The sequence below is a fragment of the Haliaeetus albicilla genome, chromosome 4 (assembly GCF_947461875.1).
Source record: "Haliaeetus albicilla chromosome 4, bHalAlb1.1, whole genome shotgun sequence".
Taxonomy (NCBI): Eukaryota; Metazoa; Chordata; class Aves; order Accipitriformes; family Accipitridae; genus Haliaeetus; species Haliaeetus albicilla.
Window position 1 is genome coordinate 52796013 of NC_091486.1, and position 20488 is coordinate 52816500.

The 20488-nt window shown below is 42.6% G+C and overlaps 2 protein-coding genes across 6 annotated transcripts in view; one reads left to right on the plus strand and one right to left on the minus strand.

Moving 5' to 3' along the window:
• Nucleotides 1-16973, plus strand: LOC104323684 (probable glutamate receptor). 4 transcript variants are annotated; one of them, XM_069782792.1, is made up of 11 exons: nt 1-797; nt 2965-3075; nt 6168-6199; nt 8672-8731; nt 9203-9382; nt 10272-10498; nt 11343-11440; nt 11980-12197; nt 13460-13685; nt 14315-14562; nt 15147-16973. In XM_069782792.1, exons 2-11 carry the CDS (start codon nt 3003-3005, stop codon nt 15246-15248), a joined length of 1464 nt encoding a protein of 487 aa, XP_069638893.1. In that variant the 5' UTR covers nt 1-797; nt 2965-3002; the 3' UTR covers nt 15249-16973. The 4 variants fall into 4 exon arrangements, with proteins under 4 accessions (XP_069638893.1, XP_009925768.1, XP_069638894.1 ...); XM_009927466.2 differs by having other exon boundaries at nt 2968-3075; XM_069782793.1 differs by lacking the exon at nt 1-797 and adding an exon at nt 817-1994.
• The window catches only part of PANK4 (pantothenate kinase 4 (inactive)), a 26964-nt gene continuing 21408 nt past the window's right edge, over nt 14933-20488 (minus strand). The window contains exons 16-19 of one of the 2 annotated variants that reach the window (XM_069782790.1): nt 18993-19100; nt 18482-18582; nt 17913-17981; nt 14933-17392 (exon numbers count right to left, since the gene is read on the minus strand). In XM_069782790.1, coding sequence (XP_069638891.1) covers nt 17179-17392; nt 17913-17981; nt 18482-18582; nt 18993-19100 — 492 coding nt within the window. In that variant the 3' untranslated portion in view covers nt 14933-17178. Of the gene's footprint in view, nt 17393-17912; nt 17982-18481; nt 18583-18992; nt 19101-19606; nt 19700-20488 lie in introns of those variants that run through there. The other variant, XM_069782791.1, reaches the window with a different exon arrangement.

A 20488-nucleotide genomic window follows, 5' to 3' on the forward strand; every position in this document is an offset into this window, starting at 1 on the left:
AGTTGTAACGGCTTACTCTGCTGAATTCCTCTGAAGGTGCTTCTTTGTTATTACAGTGCCTAGAAGTGTGTATTTATAAATGACCTGGCCCAACAGAATCGGCCACTTGGCAGCGTTGTACTTTAGCTCACTTTTGAAGTGAAACTAGTAAATGGAAGGATGAAGGGGACAGGAATTTCACTTCTGTGCCTGTGTATTAAAGAGCACTGTACAATCCAGAGAGGGATTTAATGGTTTACCTTAAAGCTCAGGCCTGCCTTCAGTTGTCTGGACATTGCGAGGAAATACTAGAGGTATGTAACGGTTTGGGAGGTTGGGGGTTTTTTGGTGTTATACACGAGTCCCCCAGCTGATGTTCCAAGACAGTCACAGAGTAGAGAAAGTCTTGAGCAGCTTACGCTATCAGTAGACAGGAGAGATGGGCACAGCTTGATAGGACATTATTCTAAAGAAAGAGGACTTTACAGGACCACACAGCAAGCCAGTAATAGTATTTTCTGAGCCTTAGTGGCTGGATTCAGCTGCTGGATCAACTGCTTGCAAATATTGTCTTTTTGCTGGGTGTAGTCTCCTCCTCTCTTTCCCAAAACCCAAGGTGCCCCTAGAGTCTGCAGGACGAGCTGGCATGTCCTGCAGAAGCCCCTTAGCCTGGCTCCTCCCTCTCTTTTATCTGTATAATAGTGTTGAATGCCTGTGAGCATTCAGTGTTCCAGCAGTTTCATTGTGCCTGCTCATCGCGTTGCTTCTGCTAGTACCCAGTCAAACAAACGGAACTAGGAGAGGCTAAAGGAATCGCTGTAAGTGAGATACTGCCTTCAGTCACTGCTGTTCTTGTTCTAGATGACAAGGATCAAAGCCTGTGTGCAACAGGCTGTCTCCTTCCTAGCTGATGGTTGTTCATCTTTGCTGCTGCTGTTTTAATACTGATGCCTTCCTTCAGCACAGCGTACAGAAGACTGGTTGAGGAGTGATGTTGTCGTCTTTGTTTACATTTTGAAAGACCGAAAACCTTCTGAGGAGTGAGAGCTGATTCTGGCAAAGTAACTTTTAAAATCCTTAGTTTGTTTTGCTGTAAAGCCAGCATGAGAAAACTTTGTAGTACCTCCTCAGGTAGATGGTGAATGGCTATCGCAACGATTAATTTAAGCTGTATCTAAGGAACTCTTTACACACTGGGAGGCACTAATCCCCTCTGCCCTCCCATTATTCTCTCTCTAACTGATTCCATTTGTCCTTAAATGACTCTAGTACTAAACTGGAGCTAGGGAACTGGATTAGCCTTTGCAAAAATTCTTTTTGCACATATTTACACTCTCTTTGTTCTTCTAGACAGTCAGCAGCCAGTGTGTTAACAACTCTTTCTTTTCAAGGTGATGCAAGCAATGTATTACCAGCTCTTATTAGCTTTTTTTGAAGGAGGCCACTTGAAATAAAGATCATTTTGTAGTAGGTACCGAATTGTAAGGAAAAAGTAGCAGTAATTTGACGGGTTAAATCTTTCAGGAAAAACGTAGTTCCTCATTGGCTCAACCTGAAGACTGCTGGTACTTTTCCTTTATGTGCCCTGGTGGATGATTTAGCTGTCCAGTTCATGTGCTGCTGTGGCAACAGCTAACAGTAGCTACCACTTTGTCTACATTCTACAATTACTTTTTTAGAAAATGTAGGCTGATGCATAACTCAAATGTCAGTCCTCTCCTTTCGTCCTTTCACAAGGATCAAAGTATTCCCCTTTTGAATTTTTTTTTCAACAACAACAACAAAATTAACCCAGAAAGAATCTTCTGTGTAAATTTTATTCACTGTTCTGAGAAAATGAGTGAGGGGAAACCACTGAGCTGTAATGTCAAGAGTTTTCACAGGAGTGCAGATTTGGGGAAAATTTCATAAAACTTGATAAGCTAAGGTTAACTGAAGCCAGTGTTTTCTGAGCATCAATCAGAAGCAATTAACACCATATGTAGGATTTTTTTGCCTACATAGTCTCCTAGATGGTAAGTTTTCTTTGGCATTTTTAATACAGTTTTTATAGCTTCTGGGCTAATGGTGTCCTGAACCTTGTTTGAGACTATGATGACAAATACAATCAAAACTATTGCAGCAGCCTGAGACTTAATATAACCTGGCATTGTTTGTTTTTCATAGTTCTGTTGCTGTTTTACAATGAAAAATGTACAATTATTTCAAGCCATGCAGAAAATTCGTTGCAGAGTTTGAAATGAAAAAAGTTACTAAATATGCTGGGTTTTACCATCTTCCCCCCTACCCCTTTTGCCTTGTTCAGTTAAGAGTAGGAGGTTGAAACAAAAGAGGGCTTCAGAAACAGTTTCTCATATCTCTTGATGCAAGGTGAAACAGCTTTGTTTCAGATCATTTTAGTGCAAGTGAAATAAACACCCTTCTTTTCTGCAACCCAAATGAAAAGTGAAATTAAGGTTTTGCTTTTAAGCCCCCCAAATGAGAACCTCCTGGAGGAGGTTGGTTTATTAGTGCCTCAGCTGGCTACCAAAATTTCTTTAATAGCACCTTCCCATTTCTCAGAGCGTAAGGACCTAGTACTCAGGAGCAGTCTGCTTCAGTTCTTTCCTTTCTCTGGGAACCCATGAGTGTGTGCCCCTTGTTACTGCACATACCTACAGCTGCCTCTCTCCAGAGCCGGCACACTGATCGTGGCACAGCTCTCCTTCCTTTGTGGAGAGCTGACTGCAAGAGAAACAGTGCAACAACCAGTGGATACCTCCACTGGATAGGTTGGATACTTCCTTTTCGCTGCAGCAAACTGTTCACCAAAACCTTTTCCTTAGTATTTGTTATGGCTGGTCTCAGAAGGGACCATGTTTTCACCTGGAGACCTTTGAATTGGGACTCTTCAGAATGAGGTGCAGAAAACCCAGGACATGCTGATTTTAACCCAGCAATGAGGAACTGTACAACCAGCTTTAACTACTTGCCTTTCATCTCTAGCAGGAAGTTTCCTTTAGACAGTAGATCTTTCTGCCCCCATGGATAAAGGTCTTCACTTCATGTTCTGCGTGATTGCAACCATGCTGCTCCTGAGAGAATCAAGTCAGACAGGTGAGAAAAATGATCTGAAAATGCTGGCTGCATCCAAATCTGGTTTTGTTCTTCTTTACAGAGTGTTAATTCTCTCAGTCTTTAACTGCTAGTGCTTACAGGATTTTGCCTTAATCTAAGACTTTTCTTGTAAATTGGTTATTAAGACACCACCAAGGCCCACCTAGTTAACAGCTTGTGATTGTGACTTTATGATGAGTGCTGTTATTAAGTGGTTTTGCTGCTATGGTTGTAAATCAGGTGACAGAGATCAGGGAAAATAAGAAAGCCTAGAAAAAGGGTGGTTAGGTGTCCTGGAACACCATTATTGTGGTTAAAGCTGCACTCTTTTGAGTCTATGGTCCCTTGAATTGCAGCAAGATACGCCGATTAACTTGTTCTTCTGTGAGTAATATTTTCCATGTTACTTGTTTAGCCCCTCTGCTCATGGCGTGTTTTGGGAAGAAGGGATTTAGTGCATTGAACTTGTCAGCTCTGTGAGCATCCAGACTTTGTAGCCAAATGGTAACGCTACGTTCCCCCTGAAGTTCCTAAGGGACAGTAGCAGGAGCCTGCTGGGGACTTGTGCACAGCGATCAGCCAGTTGGATCACGCTTTGCTCTTGGTGTGAGGAGCTGGGAAGCTTGCTTTTGCAACTGAACAACAAATGCTGTTGTTTCAATCTTATTGTGGCTTTTTGGTGTTCTATACCTGGAGTCCAGACTCAGGCTAAGGAGTAGCTTGACCTTGCAAAATTACTGGGAGATAAAAATTGGTTCAGAGGGTTGGGAGAGCAACTTCACTTCTTCTGCTGTATCTCCTGTCCATCTCGCACACCCATCTCCTGTCTACCCAGAACTGGTAACTGCATAGCTATGGTAGCAGCAGTTCACCTCAGATTACAGATACTTCAGCCGTTTGCTTTTGTAATGATGGTCAAATTCTCATACTGAGAATTCCCTCATCCTGAATGTCCCAGTGTACTCCAAAACTGTAATCCACCTGACCCATCACCTCTTATTTTAGTTCAGCTCTCCCTCCTGCTCACAAGCTGCAAAAGGGGAAATGCTGGCAAAGGACGCAACGGTGAGGGTACTAGCCTAGAGAGGGAGGATGGGGTAGAAAATTGGGGTGAGGTTGGCCAGTTCTTCAGAGTGCTACAAGCTTTTTCACAAGAAGTTAAGCAGGGAGCCATCTCCCCTTAGAAGGCTGGGTATGCTCAGAGTAGAAGGGGTAAGGACAAGGCTGATTTTTGCAGCCACAGTCATTTCCTGCAACCACCGGCCTGTGGGGAATGGGAGTGGAGGGATGAGCCTCTTTTCTTTGTCTTACGTTTTTGTAGACTCTCACAGAGAATTCTCACAATGAGGACTTGGCTTCTGAGCAGTGTCACTGCAATGAACTTTGAGTTAGTGCTGCAATTTGATTACTGATGGTCCTTTCAGGAGTTCCTACAATGGGGCTTTGAACAGCTGCATCCAGAGCCACTGTAGGGGAGCTGAAGCCCTCAGTACAGACTGTTTTCTTCCAAGAAACCCTAGCAGGTCTTCAAAAAGGACCCTCAAAAAGCTTTTACTGGCTTTAATGAGCTTCTAAAGGGAGACAAGAGAACTCCTTTGTGAAGATTTCCAGCTCCCATGGAGAACTATAGTGGAGAGGGAGAAAACAGGTTTTGTTTTACAATAATGTAGAATTCAGCACAAGGCCAGAAAATGCAAAACCAAAGAACGAATAACACATAATGAATGAATATGTTGTTATATTTCATGAAAAACTCACAGCTTTTGCTTGAAAGAGTGAAAACACCCTAGACTTTTTGTTTTCTCTTGAGGGATTTTTGGCTTTTGCGCTGTGAATTCTTTGATTCCAAGGAGCAATGCTTTGCACATTCCAGAACAAACATCCTGGGCAATTAATGAGTCACATATTGACACAATTGTGGTTTTAATTCTGCATCTCAGTCATTGTAGTTTAGCTCTCTTGCAGCTGGGGTGGGATTGAGGTATTCTCCTGAGTATTATGAACAGGGAAGCTGTGGGTCAAATAATTTAACAGGTCTTGTTAAAAGTCACACAGCAGAGCACAGAGTAGAACCCAGAAGAACGACTAACCTCAATAATAGTACTTTTATGGGTGGGTCTTGGTGTTTTTACCAAAGAGGGGAGTATCTTTACCTTGGTTTTACAAATGGGAAACCGAGGCACAGGAAGGAGAAGTAATCCAGAAAAGGTCAATAGCAGATTTGACAATTTGACATTTCATGTTTATGCCAGTGCTGTCTACAGGGTTGCACTGGCTCTCATCACACTTGAACTCTTTCTCAATTCTTTGTCAATTTTATGTACTTTCCTTACTCTCTATTCCTTGATGGGATACAGAGAACAGGCAACACAAGACAGGCTTCCTGGTCCCTCTTTCTTTAGCGCTGTCACTGTTGGTTCCTGGTTTTGGTCATGGCCCTTTTGGAGGTTTTAATCTTCACAGGAATGAAAAGTCAGGGTACTTATAATTTGAGGGGGGAACGGAGCAGGACGTGGTGGAGAAAGGTTTCTACCCCAGTGCTTGCAACCCCTTTGGCTGCTTTGACAGTAGGAACCTATCATTAGTAGGGGAAGGGAAGAAGAAGAAGAAAACCTACTGTCTTGGAACTTAATAGTGATGAACTTTTGGTTGTTTACAAGGCTTTTCCTTAGGGATATAGACAAGGTTTTGCAGGAGTTAGGGGGCAAATCTTAGTTGTGTGAAGCAGCAGGAGAGCTGGCTTTTCACCTTGTCAGGGAGGGCAATAAGGAAATAAGGTAATTGATTCTGCAGAGTCCATTCCTCAATGTGCGAGTGACAGCCGTAATCATTAGGTTACAATTAGAACGTTCTGCAGCCTGAATTTAGTGGTGTCTACTTCTGCTTCTGTTTGTTTCACTATTACTGTGCTGTGAATAAGGAAACAAACTTGACAAAAGCGCTGCAAGTCGACTGCACTATGAGCTTGTGAGTCAAGGATAATGATTTTGTTTATTTAAGTGCAATATGAAATGAGGGTATGAAACTTCACTTTTAAGGAGCTGTAAATATAAGCCCTGCAAGAAGTTGATTTTGTTGTTGTGTTTTTTCAGGAGCTACGAGGAATGATGGTGCTGTGAGTAAGGTATGTTTAAGTTCATTGATGCAGAGCTACTAACGAAGGCATATGTGTAAAAGGACTTACATTCTAAATGCAGAAATAGATGTGATCATAGTGTGCAATGCTTTTAATCTGTGAAGAGTTATTATTTTAAATGTACTTTTCATGGCTAGTGATGGCCATACCTAAGTCTGTGTGTCTATGCTTTTTTTTACTCAGTCTTTTGCCCAGAATTCAAAATTCAGTCATGCCTCAAGGAAGAACCTGCATATAGCCCTGTCTTCATGGCTTATAGAGTTTAAACCTCAGACTTATTGTGTCACTTATGACTTTTATAAACTTAAAAAATTCAGACACGTACGGACATGCAGAGATATCTTTATTAGTTCTTAGGATGTGTGTTTTATTTCCAAAAGCTTGCACTTAACACAAAAAGGGTCTGTGTGGGACATAATTCCTCAGGCTTTAGAAGAAAGATGGCAAATGCCACATAAAATCTAACCTGCTAGAACACGTATATATTCACATAATGCAGTATTTGTCATACAGGCTTCCCAGTCAAAAACGATGGGAAAGTTGGTTATGGTAACATTGGGAAATGAAATTAATTGTCCAAATGGCATAAGTAGAGACAGAACTTGTATCATGTGAATCTCAGCTCATTTCTCAAATCTCAAAGCATGCTGGATGCCTGTCATGTGCCTAAAAGAGAGTTTTTGGGAAAGTCATGGAATTTCAATCAGCTTCAATTGGCATAAATGTCCAATTGTTGATTCCAGCATTGAGAAATAAACACAAGCAAACAAAAAAAAACCCCAGAAAACCACAATTCCTCTCTTGTCCTCCCCTCTTCCTGGTCTCCAGTCCCCTCGTTGCACGCATTTTATACTCAGTCCCTTTGGTGAGGCAACAAGGTCGCACAGGAGATTGGGCTCTATATTGTGTGGTTCCTACTCAATTGCTCCTGCGCAGGTTCTTCCACTGACTGCTGCCCTGTTACAGTTGTACCTCCTCCTGCATCTCCTCTCTGTCCCTCCTTGGGGCAGCTCTTGCGCTCCTGCTCTCGCTTGGGGCGGCTCTTCTTCTTTGGCCTTTCTTCCACTCTACCGTCCCTCCTGCTCTGGTAGCTTTCTTATTTCTCCTTTGACCCTGTTTGGGCAACTTTCCTGCCCTGATATTGTCTTCAGTGTCTCTTCCTGCTCTAGCATTGTCTCTCATCCAGCAGTTACCACCCTTTTTTATGGTGCCTATGCAAAAAACGTCTTTAACCTTGTCTGATTCATTCAGGTTTGGTGCACTGTGGGTCTGTTTTGTTCATTTCTAAGCCAGCTTGAAATGGCCGTGTCCAGCACTGGGCAGTTTGTGACCTCTTGCAGACGTCACCCCTGTGCTGCCCCTACCCACCCTCCTGCTACTGAAACCCTGCAACTTTTGCCCAATAAAATACTTTTCTGGTATATTTACAAAAGTTGTAGTGTGTTGTTGAGATTATTTTTTTTAAGAACCACTTCGACCTTCAATAACTAGTGGGTGAAGCTGAGTAAGAGGGATAGGCCAGGATTTTTTGTTTTATTCATCCTCTTGTTCAGTAGGCATAAATATTTTAAACAGAACTGAAAAGCAATGTGACTTTTTTGCTTTTGTCTAAGAGCAAATTGTAGCTTATCTGGCAATAACAACATTCCTTCCAGAACACTCTGCATTAGGTAACTTCTGATCAGTGCTTCAAAGACAAAGCTCATCCCTCAAATCCTTCCTTTGCTATTGAAAGAAGAATTGAAAGAAGATCATTCTGCTCCCGGAATAAATGGAGCTTCGTTTGCAGATCTTGTACTGCATATGTCCATACATATATATACACAGATACACACACACCCATGCTCTCTCACTCTGTCTAGAAACATCACTGTGTAATTTTAGAATAAAGGGATACGTTTAAGACCAACAAATCTTACAGAATTAGACTGCTTTACCGGCAAAAGCTGGAATTGTTCCAAAGTAGTACTGATCAGAAGTCACCTCGAGTTGTGTGACTCTGTAAGGCTGGAAGATGTACTCTTGAATTCAGCGTTCTGTGCAGAAGTGAATCCATGTTTCCTCTCCTCTTCCTCTTGGGTTTCCTACTCTTCTGTGTCTCCTGGAATTGCTCTCTAATAAGACCTTAATTGGCTGCTAATTGTTTTGTCTGCAACATGAATTGATCTCTTTGGAAGACTGTATGCACTGAGTATCTGAAGAATTGTAACAGCATTTAAAGTGATTTTTATTTGGACAGAGTATGCCGGCAACATGCAATAAAGTGAAATGCTTTTATTACTGTTAGAGAACAATGGTGGTGAGATTGCTGCATCTTACAGGGGCAGATTTATAGCTGGTTTAACACGTGCACAAACCCCCCCGACATCCACCCCAAGTTCAAATGTAAGCCCTAGCTAAGTGGGGCCATGTATGGGACTTTCAAATCCAATTATTTCTTCTTCATTTTTTGATTTGCAGGGCATTGACTCAAGGGGACCAGAAGAGGGGCTTCCAACTTTGACTGTCACAACAATCCTGGTAAGGCAGTGACACAACACTGATAGCGGCAGGGAGATAGCTGGAATTACACTTTGCCTTTTTTTCCACCCGTATATTTGCAGGTGGTTTTTTGGGCTGTCTTTGACACCGATATCCCTGTTCATCACAGAGAGTGTTTTTGGAGCACTGGCTCAGTGGTGTAGAGGTGCAAGCTGTCTGGAGTTTGCAATGGGAGGGTTTGAGGGCTACCAAAGTCAGCCCACAAAATGGACTGGGCATACACTTCTATAAATCACTGCTCTGTCAAGACTGCCCTGCTGAAGCTGTAGTCTATGACTAGTGGTGGCACATGACTGCAGTGAATGTCTCTCAGGTTTGGAAATGTTGTCCCCCTGATAATGTGGGTACAGGTCTTTGAGGAGGGTTTGCCAAAAAAACGGTTTAATTCACAGTCAGTTGCACTGCAGACTGTGGGAGCGTGTAATTGTGTATTTTTCCCTCAATATGCAGGAAGATCCTTATGTCATGGTGAGAAGTGCAGAACTGGAGGGATACTGCATTGATTTGCTGAAAGCACTTGCTGCAATGCTTCACTTCAGCTACAAGGTGAAGGTGGTGAGCGATGGGCAGTATGGTGCCATCTCTTCCAACGGGAACTGGACAGGGATGGTTGGTGAAATTTTGAGACAGGTAATTTTCAATTTATTTTTGACAAACTGCAGCTCTAGAAGGAAAGAACGGTGCTAGCAGCTCTCAGGCTTCGTTAGGATTTGCTCAGGGACTGCGCAACTTGGAGTCATCCTGCCTGTTGTGTAGAACTAATGAATAGCGAGACTTGTAGTTGGTTTTGGCCTACAAATATGGAAACTAAGGAACAAGGAGACAATGGCCACAGCAGGAAATCATTGTTACAACAAGGCGCTCCTGGTGCAGTGCTTGTGTTGTCTCAGAGGTTACCCAGTGTTTCTTTGTAGTCTTAGAGACTGTACAGGCATCTTAGCTCACTAATGAAACAAAGATAATGGCTTTAAGGAAAACTTACCTTGAACTTAACCACTAGGTGAAACTTGTCTCTTTCAGAATGGTAACCCCTTAGACTCTTCAAGGAGATGCCTGAATGCACATCTTACCCCATCAGGTGCCATTCCCTATGGCTAGCGTTCTGTCATCTCTTGGTAACATTTGAACTAAACCTTCTTTGCTCCTCTGAAGTCAGTCATATGTCCAGCTGTCAGTCATGTAGCTGCTGCAGCCAGAAACAGAAAGGAACATACCTTCTGGTTTTGGTAAACAAACCCAATGTGGTTCATGGTGCACAGCCTCAGCTTGTGTGTGTGTGTTGCTGTAGTAGGAAACCAGAAGCCCCAGATACCAACCAGCACCCCATTAAGAACAATGCAAAATGGAAAACTGTCCTATTTCTTGGAGCTCACAGTCTAAGATGATAGCTGTCTGTTCACACAGAGAAGGGATTTGATATGCAGATATGTGCCCACTCAGCCTGGGAAGCATTCTATTTGAGTGACAGAAATCTTCAGGTAGGTTGGATGGTTGATTATTTTTTATCTCCATCTTAAAGGAAGCAGACATTGCAGTGGCTCCATTGACAGTCACGTCAGCAAGGGAAGAGGTCATCTCCTTCACTACGCCATTCCTGCAGACCGGGATTGGAATCTTGCTTCGAAAAGACACTGCCTCTCAGGAGATGTCTTTCTTCCACTTCCTGGCTCCTTTCAGTAAAGAGACCTGGACTGGCCTTTTATTTGCTTATGTGCTGACGTGCTTCTGCCTCTTTCTTGTTGCCAGGTATAAATGAATTTGTTTCACAGATTTTGTTCAAGTCAGATCTCAGTTTTAAAGGAAGTACCAGGGAGCATTTTGCTTTGAAGAACCTTCTGTACAGGTCCAGAACCAGGGCTAATAAAGCTTAAGTCACGTCAGACTAAGACAGCATTGAGAGCAGGATCTCCCCACGAAAAGCACCATATCTCTTTATGCGGATTACCTAGGGTTGCTAAAAGGACTGTGTGTTTGTACTTCAGCTCTTCTTTCTCACTTTTATCAGAGTTTGTTTTGAACTATGACCATGTTCTGTCATGCAAGTCTCTCTCCTGGTGTGCTTTTATGCACTGTATCCTGCACTGACTTGTGGAAGAGATTCTCTCTGCCACCCCTCCACTCCCTTCCCAGGAGATTCAGCTTTCTCCCCCTTTCTCAACTAGGCTGCACTAATGCTCTCTGCAGCTGCAGTCTTGAACAGAAGCTCTATTGCTCCTTTTCTATTTTTATGCACAATCTTTATAGGTAAGGATTTGCTCCAAGGAGCAGCCTTCAGTCTGATAGTATGGAACAGAGCCAATATCGCCGGTCAGGTGTGCCAGGGAGACTAGATCATGCAATGGCTCAGGAAGAAAGTGTCTGGCAAACCTGTGACTGGACCCCCTGAGCCATCACTGTTGCAAACTGCTTGAGGCATTGAGCAGGAGTACTTTCCTCTGCACTGGTTAAACTGGAACTCGGGTGAAGGAGAAGCTACCATGGAAAGGAAAGGGCATTTCCAGGCTATCTGCACGGCTGCAGTCACACTGCAGGATTATTTATAATCCCCCCCCCCCCAAATGTCTGGTTTTATCCTGTCATTTTCCCACAGACTGAGCCCCTGTGAATGGAACGAGCCAAAGAATGAAGAGAACCACTTTACCTTCTTGAACAGCCTCTGGTTTGGAGCAGGAGCACTTGCCCTGCAAGGTGAGCTGGGAGGACTGCAACAAAGCAGCCCTGGGAGCAGTATGGTTTTTTAAGCTGATTGTATATCCACCTCTCATCTGTCTGTAACACTGGTGTGCTATCCTGTTGGGGGAAAAGATGTTCCAATAGGGACACCTGGCAGCACTAAAACTGCCCATTTGTGGAGTTTTGACTGCAGACTTGTTGGAAGTGTACAGATGGCTGGCTTCATTTGAGGAATGTATATTTTCTGCTGTAACAATAGCTCTAGGGAACGTCAAGCTAACCATCGCACTGGTGCTTTGTAGAGTGGAGTTGTTTGATGTTGCTTTTGGGTGCTGACATTGCTTCAACTCTGCATTACATGCAGTGCTGATGCAGTTCAAACCAGCCACAGTAGGTTTTTTCAGGCTCATGCATGAAGTAGCTGCAGGGCAAGTTTTGCAGTTTGGCCTTTATTTAGAGGGAAGTCTAAGTTAGGCTCATGGATCTAAAGTTCTTTGCTCTCTCTCACCGTACATCACCTCCCATACGTTTTATCGGCTCCTCTGGTCGTGCAGGTGTCACCCCTCGGCCCAAAGCGCTCTCTGTGCGGGTCATCGCTGCTGTCTGGTGGCTGTTCACCATCGCCTTGCTGGCTGCCTACATCGCCAACTTCACCGCTCTGCTGAGCTCTGGCAGCGAGCAGCTTCCAATCCAGACTTTTGAAGATCTTGTGAAGCAAAGAAAGCTTGAGTTTGGGACTCTGGACGGCTCCTCTACTTTCTACTTCTTCAAGGTGCAGAGAATGTCATTGTGCACATACACACGTGCCGTAGAACTGCTAAGCTGGGGCCAAGTTGTCCAGCTCGTGCCTATAGGTCCTTTTACCACTTTCATCGCTGTAGACTCCATCAGTTTTCCTGTAATACTTCAAATAATGTGATTGGTATCTGTTGTTTTGTTCACCTCTTCTTCCACCTTTTCTCAGAGAGAAAAGCATGTGGAGAACTGTATATTTATAGTGTATTGTCTTTTAAGAAAGCAGTGCTAGTCTTCAGGGGTTATCCTTGTGTACCTTGAACACAAGGACTGATGTAGGTAATTTCTGGATACGTTAACTGGATGCCTGCAGAGGTTGTTTGGGGGGTGGGAAATATTTAATCACAAAATCATAGAATCATTTAAGTTGGAAAAAGCCTTTAAGATCATCAAGTCCAGCTGTTAACCTAGCACTGCCAAGTCCACCTCTAAACCATGTCCCTAAGCGCCACATCTATATGTCTCTTAAATACCTCCAGGGATGGTGACTCCACCACTTCCCTGGGTAGCCTGTTCCAATGCTTGACAACCCTTTTGGTAAAGAAATTTTTCTAATATCCAATCTAAACCTCCCCTGGTGCAACTTGAGGCCATTTCCTCTTGTTCTATCACTAGTTACTTGATAGAAGACACCAGTACCCACCTCACTACAACCTCCTTTCAGTTGTAGAGAGCGATGAGGTCTCTCCTCAGCCTCCTTTTCTCCAAACTAAACAACCCCAGTTCCCTCAGCCGCTCCTCATAAGACTTGTGCTCCAGGCCCCTCACCAGCTTCGCTGCCCTTCTCTGGACACGGTCCAGCACCTCCGTGTCTTTCCTGTATTGAGGGGCCCAAAACTGAACACAGCACTCGAGGTGCGGCCTCACCAGTGCTAAATACAGGGGAACAGTCACTTCCCTGCTCCTTCTGGCCATGCTATTTCTGATGCAGGCCAGGATGCCGTTGGCCTTCTTGGCCACCTGGGCACACTGCTGGCTCATATTCAGCCGGCTGTTGACCAGCACTGCCAGGTTTTCCTCCAGGCAGTTTTCCAGCCACTCTTCCCCAAGCCTGTAGCGCTGCATGGGGTTGTTGTGACCCAAGTGCAGGACCCGGCACTTGGCCTTGTTGAGCTCAAAGGGCAATGGTTTAAGTACTCTTATTCTCCAAATTGTTTTGCAACCACTGCACATCTATGCAGATTTTTTTTAGATGATTGTTTTACACTTCAGTTTGACACTTGGATTTTTGGGCCGCAGAACTCCAAGAATCCTATCCATCAGATGATCTATGAATATATGGACAAGAGACGAGATCGCGTTTTAGTCAAAACCTACCAGGAAGCAGTTCAACGTGTGATGGAATCAAACTATGCCTTCATTGGTGAATCAATCTCTCAAGACCTTGCAGCTGCCAGGCACTGCAATTTGATCAGGGCCCCTGAAGTTATCGGAGCCAGAGGATTTGGCATTGCCACTACCCAGGGTTAGTCACTGTGCACCGCTTCTGTCCCACTTCTCCACTTGGATTTCATGGGTCTGAAGTAGCAGACTGACAGAGCAAAAAGCCTGGCATAGCCGAGTCCTGAAACTTGCACGCATTTTCTGCATTAGCACTAATAATCTAGTATGGACAAATTGGCAACCCTGCTATGCTACGTTTTCATTCTGTAGATGAATTACCACTAGCACTCACTGACTCTTACTTTGAACTGTAATATGCAAAAAATTCCAACTCTCAGGGGTGTCACTGGTTCCTGTGGGGTTTTTTGGTTTTGCCTTGGTCCCAGTAATGCAGAGCTCCTAATGTAGTTAACAGGGCAGGCAGTTTGTTCTCTTGCAGAGCACGACTGCTTGTCTTTCTCAAAGTACCTTCACGGTGTCGTTACGCTGCAAGTATTATCATATCTCTGTGGACAGGGCAGGAATGGTTGTTACCAAAGAAAAGCACTTGGCTTAGTCTGTTGCATTCTGTTTGCAGAATGACCATCTGAAAGTTGGGAAGCAGCACCCAGCTAAGCCCGTGTGGTAGTATAGCAGCGGATTGCTTAAAAATGTTATAGTGGCTGTGATCTCTCCCATGCTCTTCTCTCTCTTTCATTCTACTGCTGCCAGCATCCCTGTGGACTAAGAAGCTCTCCATTGCTGTCCTCAAACTGCGCGAATCGGGCGATCTCGACTATTTGCGCAACAAGTGGTGGGAGACCAGCTGCCTTCACAAAAGTAGGGACAGATGGAGTCCGCTGCAGCCCCAGGCTCTGGGTGGGCTCTTTCTTACTCTTGCCATTGGCCTGGCACTGGGAGTGATTGCAGCTGTGGTGGAGCTCTCAAATAAGAGCAGACATGCCGCTGGACATGTAAAGGTAGGTGATGGTTATCATCTCCCGTCCTACCTCCTTGCACCCCTTGTGTTTAGCACGGACAGGCGAGGCACCAGTGCTCCACTGTGCACAGCGCTGGATTTCCATGCTGATCTTGCTTCTTCTAAGGAAAGCAATGCAGTGGGGTGAGGGGGAAGGGGGAAGACATGCTACGTATTTACTCTTCAAAGCACTGAAATTTCATCGCTTGGGCTGTGTGATAGTTTTGCAGCCTGAACAGGGTAACAATAATAAAATTTTTTAAACACCTCCCCCCCCCCCCCCCCCCCCAATATTAAGTAGAAACATTTACTGTAATTCCTCAGCAGCCAAACCGTATTCCAATATGCTGAGTGTGCACAGAGGACAGTCATCATCAATAACAAGTTTATTCTCAAGTATGGCTGTTCTTAAGTCATTTGACAAGCAGGAAAACACATGTAAATGAAAACTGCCCTAGTATCTGAATGTGCACCTTGGGGTTCTTGTTCTCCACCCATTCCAACAGATGAGTTGTGCACACTTAAGTGTGGATTCCATGACACAGAACAACCCACCCCCTTGTTTCCTCCCCTCTTGTTTTTCAGAAATCTTGTTGCTCTGTTTTTACAGAAGAAATGTGCACTCGTCTACGTATAAAAGAAAATACAAGACAAAGCCAGGAGACTTCAGGGAGGGCTAATGCTTAAGAATTTTTTGCTTAAGGAATGGGCCTGTATTAGGTTTATACCATATGTATTTCATAGGAACTACATCAATGTAGAAAGATGTTTTTCTGCAAGGCTAGAGTGTTAGTTTTCTAATTACAAACACACACAGAGAACACTTTTGGATTGGTGGTGAAGCTGGATACAGAAGAAAATTAAGTGGCTTGGAAGAATTTAAATTGACAAGGGATAGAGTGTAATTGTTAAAAATAAGGGAGGTTAACAACTTGGGAAAATAAATTTGAGATGGCTAAGATGGTAGATCCATATTTCGTTTAGAAGTTTACTATGTAAGTACATGAATGCCTGTAGGAGTAAGTGACTTGGGGCAGGTTAATATGAAGCCTCTGATAACTAATTACAGTATGAGGTACAATCTTGAAAAATTAAAGCTCTCATCTGACTGTTCTAATCCAGAACAACTGCTTCTTAAACATTTTAGTTATAAACAGACTGTACTCTTCCCCTCTTCTAAGCAGAAGATGCTGGTCACTGTGAAGGTCATTTCTGAATCAGAAACGACAGTACTGTTGCATAAACCCCCAAAATGCAGGACTTGAACTGCATTCTCTGCAGTGGCCTAAACCCGAGAAAGGAGACCATGCAGTTAAGGAACTACTAGACTTAGGAAATGCAAGACATGGACTTGTCCTTTGTCAGTTTCCCAGCATAGGCTAAGTTTCGCTGTTTAGCTAGAGAGGATGTTTAATCCTAGTTAACCTGATCAAGAAGTATTTAGGAAGAAGATTGATAGCTGAACTCCAACAGTAGTAGAGCACAAAGTCTGGTAATCAGTCGATTAAAGTACAAGTTCACCAGGCAAAGGTGAGGCAGTAAGTGTTTTACATTATTCTCTGGCTCTCAAAGAAGAATCTTTGAAATTCATGGGGAACAGTAATCTCAGCTGCATATTAAATACTTTTCTAATTAAGCTGTTTTTCATTTCAGAGCTGGAATGACTGATGCATGCACACGTTGGTTCGCAAATTCATGGTTAAATTACTCCATTTATGTACTGCACATCTGATGGAGGGGAAAAAAAGGCAAATTCAGTTACTTGGAAATGGCTTTAAATGCACTGCATGAACAAAGAGACTGATTCTTATCAGTCCCAGCATTAAATACCTGAAGGCAATAGAAACTAACATCCCTGTGACAGGAAAAAAACCTAGCTGTTCCTGAATAAAGCACTGCACATTCACTTTGAGGGTAACTTAGTGAGACTGGACTTCCAGCTACTGCTAAGTAATTCAGTATAGTTGCCGAGTTCCCCGCCCACCCAACTGTTAACAAGAACAAACAGTGAAAGCGATAGGAGTTATTCCACACCTTGGTAAACTAGTGCTGTTTGGTTATCTGCTATGCGCTCTCAGGTCATGACAGTTCTATTTTAAATACAGCTTAAGCAATGTTTGTTAGGTTAGAAGGTGGATCAGTCCTTCAATCAAATTAACTGCAAAAAGCACGGAACATTTTGGGTAAGTTTTAAAAGCTGACATGGAAAATGCAATGTCAGATTCTCTTAGCACTTTAAAAACTATTTGGTATGTGCCATGTCATTGCTGGCAGAATAGGCAGAGATGTATAAAAAAAGGTTTCATTGACATTTAAATATATTTCTATATGAATGTCTCACAGAACAAAAAAATAAAGTCTTTTCATCACAAATACTGCAGCATTAAAATAAACACTTACCAAAATAAACAATGAGTGATATACATATATATATTTGAGTGTGTATACTATAGAGTGAATCATATTGTTGCTTTTTAAGTCACAAAGCACAATATAAATACGGAATTTCCTGTGAACTCTTTTCCCTGTTGTAATAAAAATACATTCTTTACAGTTAAAGTAAAACTAGTGCAAGTCCATTCTGCTGCTCCTGTTCACCCAGCTGACCAGATCCGTATCATTTACATGGCACTTCATACTTAAAAATGACACTGAAAATTTTCCCTCCGAGACGATCGGCAAGCCAGGAGTTTTTGATAACAGCAAGCTTGAGGCTCTCGCACTTCAAAGCCGCATAGTAATTCGTGTGGATGGCACGCCCCATGCCTTCAATGATAACCAAGTCTGTCTTCCGTTCTCTGACCAGCACAGCCAAACCTTTATCCAGACGGCTGAAATGATAAAGGGTTTTATGATTTACATAAAACGTGGTGGGGGATGGAACGACTGATGCCAATAAACAGGAACACTTTAAATCAAAGGAAGCGAGACTGAAACATAGTTTTAAAAGCTTCATGACATGCCTGCAGAATTGGGATTGCCCAGAAAACACAGGTAAGCTCTGTCTCCAATAGAAGAGCTACTTAAAAATAAATAGGTTAACAACATGGCATGCTTCTTACAGTCAAGTGGAGTTCTTGGTCACATGCAGGATTTTACATCACCCGTAACTAAGCTACTCATGAAACTGACAATGTGTCATTGCTGAACACAAACGTGATAAATAAGATGTCCAATAACTAGGAAGGCTTGATCAGTATTACAAGCCTTTAAATCCAGACCAAGCAACCCTTAATGGTTGTGCAAAAGTGATTCATATCAGGAAAGGCAGCTGAGACGTTCCAGAGCAAAGTCTCTGCACATCCTGCAGCTGATGGAGACAAGTAACAAATTGGTACTTTGCCACTATACCTTAGATCTAGACATGGAGAACTTGAACCTGTCTGAACCAACAGCAGCTTCTCTTCTCTCAGCGCAGATCTTTATTTAAAAAAAAAAAAAAAAGACAAGAACATTAAACAGCTACCTCAACAGGGACATGCAAATCTGGTAATAAGCCAGATCACAATGAATATTTAAGTCTTCTTTGCAAAGGCGTCTTTTACTGCTAGGACTTCACCAAGAAACATGTTTCCTTAAGCAAAAGGATTATTTAGTCAGCTATGTATTCTCTGCTGGGGATACTCTACATGTGAAATACAGGTATTTTCCTCTATTAACATAGGAAATTTATGTTTTAGTAGCTTGAGTGCTTATCAGGAAAGACACAGACAACAAATATCATTATGGATGTTCAAGAAAGATGCAATTTCTAAATTTTTTAACCTTAATGAAAGTAAGTGATTGGCCTTAGCTTACTTCCCGGTTGCAGATTTCAGACACCAAGAAACACAGTTAAATATGAACTAAGTAACAATTAACTTGCTTTTTTTCCTTCTACGTACTGTGTGATACATAATGAAGCCTGGTTATATGCTTACTGAATAACTGGATCCATTGCTGCTATCCGTTCAGTAACAATCAGGGATTCACTGTAGGTGACATCGTTTAGGGCAGGGCCAGAGTTACAAGCCAGTATAACCTGAGGTGAAGATGTCAGAAGAGTTCACCGATTAATGCAGTCCACAGATGGTGTTAGAGCTGCTCATTTCTTTAAAATCACCATTACCTGACTTATTTTACAAAAGAGGAAATGTGAAGAGAAAGGCTGGTGGCCCAGTCCTCATTTTCCCTCAGTTAAACCAGCTATTTCAGGTCTTCTGACATTACAGACCCTTGTTCAACACTTAGGTCTGACAGAGGCTCGCTTTGCTTTGCTACCTTTCACAGTCTACTTAAAGTTAGACTTTGGAGATCCAGGAATTTGGCTTAGTCCCAATTCAGATGTTAGGAGCCAGTCTGGCAAAGGGTACTGCTGGTAGGCAGTTAACAAACCTTTCACCAATTACCAAAGCTCCATTACACAGTGAATTCACAATGAAAACCACTTACCTCTGTCCCTCTAGAAAGCAGCTCTCTGACAAAAGGAAAGACTCCTAAAATTATGTCTATTCCACTGTTATCTGCGAAAATTAAGGCACATTTATGAGGGGGACCCTCCTGTAAGAGAAAACCAATGTATTCAGGATTGAATTCACAATTAATTTCAGTGAATAGTTTATGTTATTTAGAGCTACTCACTTTAAGACCCCACATTTTATGCCCTTAAATGATTGGCAATTTTGGTTATCTAGTAGCAGCGTAACTCATCAGGACATCACCTACCCTCGACCTTAGAAGAAATCAGTTTCCCTAACCTTGTCTTTGCACAGTTATTTAAAACAGCCTTTAGTTATTTTGCTTTGTTTGAGAGCTCTTTCAAACTCTGTTAATAAAACCTGCATCTGCCAATTAAAGACATGCCTAACTCCAGCAGCTCTGAGCAGGAACGTACTTCAGAGGCTTCTGAACAGCGGGTAGTTAGGCCTATAATCCTACTGTTTGTAGGCTCGATTATGGCTAGCATTTTGTTATGCCATGCAGCTGGAGTATGCCATTCTCTAAAATAGAAGCAGCAGCATGGGCAGCTGCCTACGTGAACGCATTGGTTATCAGGGTAAACCTACCTTTGTGGCTGTTTTAAGCTAGCATGCTGTAGGGTGAACAGGATTCCCTTCTGCCAGGAAAGGGCAGGATGGACTGCTGGGGGCAGTGACATCCTAAAATGAAAAGATATTTCCTATTCTCCATTAACCTTTTAATTTGTTCTAAATCTGATGTTATGAAACTTAGTTCACTCCAGTTCATACCAGCAGAAGAATTTTTATAGTGAACAATGCTTAATTCCTAATAAAAGACTGTCAGGACAGTGCTTGAAGTTCCTTAATTATCACTGTTATACAAGATTAGCTGATACTTTTGTGTTAAGATGTAATACGTAATGATTTGCAATAGTCTACTCATACCAAACCTTTTGGCTATCATTGCCAACATAGAGATTTACACAAAGGAACAAAAGCTTTTTCAATTAACCTTGATTGAATAGTAATAGAAATCACACAGGGCAAAAAAAGCTTTGCTAATTGGTAAGTTAATTACTTTCAGCAAGCTCCTCAATTAATGTCATTTTAAGGTTGGCTCCTTAGATGGAGGAACAATCCAAATATTACATTTGGGCCCAAGTTTTCAAAATTATGCATCGTCTTGTATAGAAGTGCCCTTATAAAGAAGGGAAGGGACACAATATGGTTACTTTGGAACAGCGTTGAAAGCAGCTGGATTCCAAACGCTGCAGTTTCTGAAGGAATTCAGCTAAGAAGCTTGGTAAGTAATAAAGCATCAGACTAATTCCTTTTATTCCTTTCTTTATGGTAAGGCTGCTGAATTACTGGTACTGTTACTGTGTAACAGAGTTCTGTTAAATCTGTTAAAAAGCCAGGATTAGTAAGGTGGTTTTATGATTAATGTATTTAATTACTCAGTGGTTAGCAACAATTGTGGAGTCGTAC